General features: G+C 36.1%; 1 protein-coding gene across 1 annotated transcript in view; it reads right to left on the reverse strand.

Moving 5' to 3' along the window:
* Positions 1 to 398: 398 nt before the first annotated feature.
* Positions 399 to 7,192, reverse strand: part of FCRL3 (Fc receptor-like 3) — a 47,772-nt gene continuing 40,978 nt past the window's right edge. The window contains exons 9-13 of the mRNA XM_006895499.1: positions 5,248 to 5,275; positions 3,110 to 3,222; positions 2,825 to 2,893; positions 1,049 to 1,143; positions 399 to 527 (exon numbers count right to left, since the gene is read on the reverse strand). Coding sequence (XP_006895561.1) covers positions 399 to 527; positions 1,049 to 1,143; positions 2,825 to 2,893; positions 3,110 to 3,222; positions 5,248 to 5,275 — 434 coding nt within the window. The remainder of the gene's footprint in view (positions 528 to 1,048; positions 1,144 to 2,824; positions 2,894 to 3,109; positions 3,223 to 5,247; positions 5,276 to 7,192) is intronic.

Genomic DNA, 7,192 nt, shown 5'->3' on the forward strand with positions numbered 1-7,192 from the left:
AGCTAAATGTTTAAATAAAAGTGTTTATGTTTATAAAGTACATCAGTAGCTCACAATCACAATTAGATCAAAAGTCAGTCACAGTTATAACTTTGTCATCTTTCTAGGGTAATTTTCTCTTTTCTATTCCACAGCTCCACAAGTGGAAGACCCACCTGGAAAGGAAGAAGCACTTCTCAAATGCTGCCCACTCTGTCCTGAAGGACATTCTATCCTTCGGGCATAGAGAAGGTAGAAAGACCTTCCATCTATCCATGCACCTTCTGAAGCCAGATTTCTGTGTAGCAGACTTTAGGAGGAGAGAAACTACACGGTTATATAGAACAGGTCAAACTGCACAGGATGCTACTCTAGGATCTCTGCTGTGATCTCTGGGTGAAGGGTTAGGGGTCCACAGTCTATGATTTACATGAGACATTTTCATAGTTGTCTGTAGCATCTTCATTGTCTCTCTCTCTACTGTTGACCTGCCCTGGGGAGTTCTCCTGGTGTGCCTTCTTCAACTCTGAATAGATCACTCGAAGTTCCTGGGTTAGAAAACAAATAATTAATAATCAATAAGAAGAATAAGAAATAAAAATAAATACTAAAATAAATAATAACAAATAATAAATACCTAAATACATAAGAATATTTAAAGAAAAGAATGAAAACAAGAGACTGTGCCTACCTTGTCCTTCTGACACACCTTTAATGAATGTGCTGTTGAGTTAGAAGAAAATGTATTAAACTAAAGGTAAAATTTTCTAACTTAAAACTTATTTTCAATATATTCCAAACCCATCTTTCCTCTGTTAATTCATCTTTCAACTTATCCTTTAATGAGTTCTTCTGCAGGGGTTTATCTTCATGGGTAAAGCTGTCCCTACCCACACCCGCAGCACATGCATCTTTATACTAACAAAAGCTTCACCCATCAAATTACCAGGACAACTTGTTTAGCTATTTTCTTTTTGCTCCTCTTTAATATGGTTCATTATAACCCTAAAGAGATACCTACCTCTCAGGGCCTCAGTGACTTCTTGATCAACTGGAATAAGGGACTCACCTCACTTTGCACAAAGAATTTAGAAAAGACCAGAAAGAAAGTTAGCTTTCTAAGGCCATACAGAAGATTCTCAGGGAGCCAAAGATTTGCCAGAACTATTTAAGAAATGATGTGTATCATCATACTTCTAAGAGGTGTGTCTGGCTTGTGTTTATTCATTCAGTTAGCGTCCAATGAATAACGTTTGTCCACTAAATGTTAGATAATTTTTTAAGAGGAAGGATCAGCACAGAAACAATATATTGAGTAGTATAAAACCCAAGATAGATTGAGACTGAGATTACAAAAGGGCAAATATTGCATAGGGCCACTGTTTTAAAATGGGACTGACATCATGGTTGAGGGAAGACAGAAAAGGAGGAGAGGAATGATGTATATTGCATTGAAGCAGATGAGGGAGAGAACGGTTTAAAAGGGGTATATGAATGGGTTTTCTTGTCATTAGAGAAGTCAAGAGTGAGAGCTGTAGAGTGGAGTGGAGTTGGGGGGAGGGATTGCATAACAATAAAAGAGTTTTTCTTTTTTCAAGAAGAGTGATTTGTGGGAGAGGGGTGGGCAGGAAGAAAAGTGCAACAATGAATGACTTGAAATCTTAAGTCTCTTTAAACTTTCATTAAAATTAATAAATAAATTTTAAAAATAACCAAGATATAAATATACACTGAACTGTTGTGATGTCACAAAGGATCATAAGTCCCCCATAGAATGGGCATGGAGAAGGGTGGCAGAGTCACTTTAAATTTCATTGCTATGCTTGAACTGAGTCTTAAAATACAAACAGGGGTCACAAGGTAAACCTGGGGCAAAGACCTTACAGGATGAAGGAAAAGTGTAAACATTGGAACAGAAAGCATCCTGGTCTGATGAAGAAAATACCAAAAGTTTAAAACGGTCAGAGTGAGGACCTAAGTATAGAGCTTGGGACATCGGAGGACAGAGGAAAGAAGGAGCCTTTATTTGAAATGAAGAGTCAGTGAAGGTGTTCAGTTCAGGAAATCATATGATTGTGCATCTCAGAGGGATCTTGTTGGAAACAAATTGTTGGAAAGTTGAAGGAAAGACTATACCAAAGAGATCAGATAAGAGAGGAAAATACCATACAAAACCACAGTTACAAAAAGCTAGAGAAAAGTTTACATGCAGACAGTATCATTCTAGAATAAAAGATTTACATACAGAAGGAATCAACCAAGGAGAGTAAAAGGCAGAGAGTGAAAATTAATTTATAGAAAAGGAGCTCGTTGATATCAGTCAAGGGAAGGGATGATGTGAAATAAATGGATAATGAGACATTGTGTGTATGGAGCCATTGATGTTGTGGAAACCAATGTGCATGAATGATTAATTGGAAATAAAAGAACCCAGTATTCTTTGCATACTTATACTTAAATAAAAATTTTCAAAAAATGAGAGTTACAACTGTCTACTTACTGAGTTATGAGAAGCTTATCTTATTAAATAATGTGTTACTCTATAAATTGTGAATGTATTCATTTAAAAAATATTTCAGGAGATCTATAGTTTTCCAAACTTCCCAGACATTTCATTAATTATACGGATGCATTAATGAAAAAAAACACAGTGTCTGTTCTCAAAAGCTTAGAAGACAATGCTGGTGGTGTGAAGTATTAGAGGGAATGGATATGATTATGCTATTGGCAATACAAAATGAGCTTCAAGTTGGATTTACATTTGAGATGATGAATTGAAGATTGCTTATTGGGCCTCATGCCACGCTGCCACCTTATTTCTACTTCTCTGGAAGAGAAATCTCACCTGAATTTCCTTTTATATGCTGTATGCTCACGATCTCGGAATAAAGCAGATTGCTATCTGCAGGATTTACTGTGAGAGGAAAGTTAAGATGTTATAATTGTTTATAATCAACACTCCCCACACTAGATTCTTCTTCTTGGTCATTAAGGATATAACCAGCTTATATCCCTCAGCTTAATTCTGGAAATGTCATTTTTTAAATTTTGGATGTGAATAGGTCATGATCTCAACTCCTCCTCCCTCCCTAGTGCATGCCTGGAGCCTTGCCTCTTAGGGAGTCCTCACCGTTGCTGTACACTGGATGCATTTCCTCAGAGCCCAATGACTCGGAATAGGAGGGTTCCCGAGGATTTGTGTCAGAGAGTCTGGACAAGGAAACTTCTGGAAACTCGTTGGATCTATAACAATCACAGAAGTAGAGAGGAAAAGCAAACAAACAAACAAACACTATTTGAATGACACAGTCTCAGGGAAATTGATATCCAAGAAGGTACAGAGTTTATCTAGTTAATATACAAATATCATAGCTTTTTACACTGAAAGTCTGCATGGCTTTCTAGAAAATGTCAGAAGAACATTGTACAATGTGGGGATAAAATAGTAGAACAAGGCAGCAGACAGAAGCACACTTGGAGGGCAAAAGCTACACTGTCCTAAGGCCTCTTTGATAGGGTAAAACCACACATTGGCTAATTTTTTAATAAAAGTGTAAATTCTTTAACATTGGTACACAAAGACTTTTCCTTTTCTACAAACTTGATCTTCATATTTTTTTCCCTAAAATTTCTTTCAGTTTTATATCATATATTATAATAATCTACCCTCCCTATAAAATACCATGCAGAATCTTTAGAAAAATTACTTTGTTTTGTTTCATCTTCTCTTTTCCATTCTCTTCTGCAATTAATGTTATGAATCAAGTATTATGGTCATTCAGTAGTCCCTTGCTGAATAAATTTATGAGTAGAAGAAAAAGCAATGAAGGGGCCCTTACTGATAGCCCTACAAAGAATGATGTCATTAAGACATTGGTGCTCAAGGACCCAACTAGGACTTTTTTTTTTCAGGTATGAACAGTTAACTTTACAAGTAATGGAGACTTCATGCAGGTTTATAAAAGAACATATTTTTCCTTTCTTCAAATTTTTAAAATGTATGCATTATGGAAAAAGGAAATGCAAAGAAGAAACAACACAAAAGCTACCCACAAGCATCTTTATGATTATCTAGTTTATGTCCTTTTACATCTTATGCATAAATATACACTACCAAGCATACATTTTTATGTGGCTGAGGTCACACAGTATGGATTTATGCTTTTCATGCATCACAAATATTTATGAATTCAAAGTCCCAAAGCCATGAGTATTTTGACAACCAAGAATACACTATTCTAACTCAGTTACGAAGGATAAAAAAAGCAGCCAGCCATTCTTGGGGACAAAAATTTCATAAAGACAAAAAACAGTGCACACATCTAGTTAAAAATATTGGCAGAGCTGCAATTAAACTACTGCATTCGTTTAATGTGCAATGTAAAATAAAACTTAGAGCAATACAGTATACTAATTCTAAGATAGTTATCAGATCTCCATGAAAATTTAACAATGTAGTCCTGCAATACAGACAAGAGATGTGCACACGTATCATGGTTACTATAAAAATGTAAACATGCGCACACATGCCTCTTCTTACACGTCTTTCTGCCTCTCTGCAGCCAACTAATCAACCTGATGGACATTGCTCAGAGATGGCATAGCAATTCCATGTCCAAGATGCTTTCCTATGATAGCAAAGATATTTACAAATTGCTTAACTCACTACACCTACTTTACATTGTCACTGCAAGACATCTAAAAAGCTTAAATGTTTCAAAAAGATTTAAAAAATTGTCCACAATAAACAAGATACTTTAAAAAAAAATGTACATAATATAATCTAACACTTTTCCAGACATGGATTTACTAGCCAAGAGCTCTTCCCTATACCTTCCTTCTTCTTCCACCGTTTAAATGACTAAACCCTGAAATACATCCAGCTCCATGAGGTAGACAAAGATCACTCCCAGAAAACAGTCCTTCCTAAAAATATGGAACACTTCAGGAATTTACTTGTCTTCCTTGCACAGGGGCCATCCTAATCTTCTCATCATTTCAGTTTTAGTATATGTGCTGCCAAAACGAGCATGAACTAAGTCAATTTCAAGAAATGTATATATTTTTAATCATGTCTAGGAAAAATTCATATATTTATTATCCATAAACATGAGTAAGAATAGCTTTCCTAGTTCTAGATTATCAATTTCTTAAGAATATGAATTAGGAAAGATGTCTAGTTAAATGTTTTAAAATTGTACATCATTGAATATTATGATTATAAATAAATTATTAAAATGTTGGCAGCACCAGAGGCAGAGACTTCACCTTGATATCCCAGTGGCAACAATTCCTCCTGCAATACAAAACAAAAACAAAGCATTACTACTCAGTGATCTCTATCTCAGTCTTATCTAGCTCTCTTTTTTTCCTCAGTTTATATATGGAAAATGTGCTCTATGATTGTATGTTCTTTTTTTAATATTTTTTACTATCTTCAATTTTAGTTGACTTTTTCAAATTCATTTACATTGTATTTTACACTTTTCTTCATTGCCATTATGTTTTATACAATCATTCCCATACTTTTTGTTTTATAAAATTAATCACCATTGAACTACGCCCACCATTGCCCAGCCTTTTCAGGTCCTCACCAGATTGTTTCCAGTTCCTTGAAGCCTTCCCTCCACCCACCACACTGTGCTTCCCTGTGATTCCTTCTGCCCATCTTTACTCCTCTGCTCCACCCTTTCCCCCTTTGGGCCCCCATACATATTTTAATAATTAAAGAATCGCCTATGTCTTATCTATGGAAACTCTTAGTGGACGTTCAACTTCATCTTAAACATAATTGCTAATTATCTAGAAAAAAATATTTGCCCAATAGCAGATTTATGCTGATTGTTATCTAACCAGTAACAGCAATGTGAACTCTAAGTAGTTGTGATTGAGGAGAAGTGTGAAAGTCCTAGATAATCTAACTTTGTTGCCCAGCATAATGTACATTGACTGTTCTTAGGGGTCAAGTAAATTAGGGCTCATAACAACTCTATACACAACAGATTGAAACTTTGTATTATCCTGTGCCATTCTCACAATCTCCACTACCTTACTCCAACCCATTGTTAAAGTTATATGTCAATCCAATTTATTGAGTCTCTTCCTCTCTTTTACTGCCCCTTTGCTTTTCCCAGCATTATATCTTTTTCCAAGAACAACATGTCCAAAGAATATGAGATACATAGAATCGTTCTTGCTTAAAAAGAGCTCCCTGACTGTACATCCTCCAGGACAGATTTGTTCTTTTGGCAGTTCATAGGGAGAGAAAGAACACAGATGAGATGGATTGATACAGGGACTCAGGCAATGAGAATTGGTGTGTCAGAATTAGTGAGATTGGTTCAGGACAGGGCAGGCTTCAAAGCTGCTGTACATAAGGTATCTATGGATCACAGGCACCATGAGGACACATAACACCAAAAGCATATTCAACTCATCATCCACAACAAAATTCAAAAACACAATTTATCTTGGTCTTCCTTATACACTATTCTAACTTCAGAAGCAACTGAAATGTCATGGCTCATATCAGGTACACCTTAGTCTTTAAAGTGACATCTATGTTCTTTAGGACTTTGGATGGGTCTTTGATAGCAGATGAAATACATTTTTTTAATTTTTATCATTTTGTGTGCGTGTACCGTCAAATCAGATCTGACTGGTACAGGAGGATATTGCTCCTCTTTCTCCGGCAGAGCATCTGGTGGATTTGAACCGTGTACCTCTGGGATTGCAGTGCAGCTTCTTGCCACTAGGCCACCAGAGCTCCCCCGAAATACATTTTTGTTCATTTATTTCTTGACCACTGATTATGGGTCCAAGTGAAATGAAAATCGATATCTTCAACTATTTCCCTTATCTTTCATAACGTTGCCTAGTTTAGTGGTGAAGATTTTTGTTTCTTTTTTTGATGTTGAGATGTAATTCATATTGGAAGCTGTATTTTGTTATCATCTTCAGTAGGTGCTTCAAGTCTTCTTCACTAATATGTTATTGTTGTTGTGTGCCATCGAGTCAGAATCAACCTGTAGTTGACCCTCCAGCAAGTTTTCAGAAGCACATGGGAGGAGACTGCCAATGAGCAGCTAGTGGATTTGAAACATGAACTATTAGGATTGCAGCACAGCTTCTTACCACTAGGCCACCAGAACGCCTTTCTTAACTGGGTAGTTCACATAAAAATCTTGAAATAAAGTGTACACTGTATTGAAGT

The sequence above is a fragment of the Elephantulus edwardii genome, unplaced genomic scaffold (genome assembly GCF_000299155.1).
Source record: "Elephantulus edwardii isolate Elephantulus edwardi_28Jun2011 unplaced genomic scaffold, EleEdw1.0 scaffold00168, whole genome shotgun sequence".
Classification (NCBI taxonomy): Eukaryota; Metazoa; Chordata; class Mammalia; order Macroscelidea; family Macroscelididae; genus Elephantulus; species Elephantulus edwardii.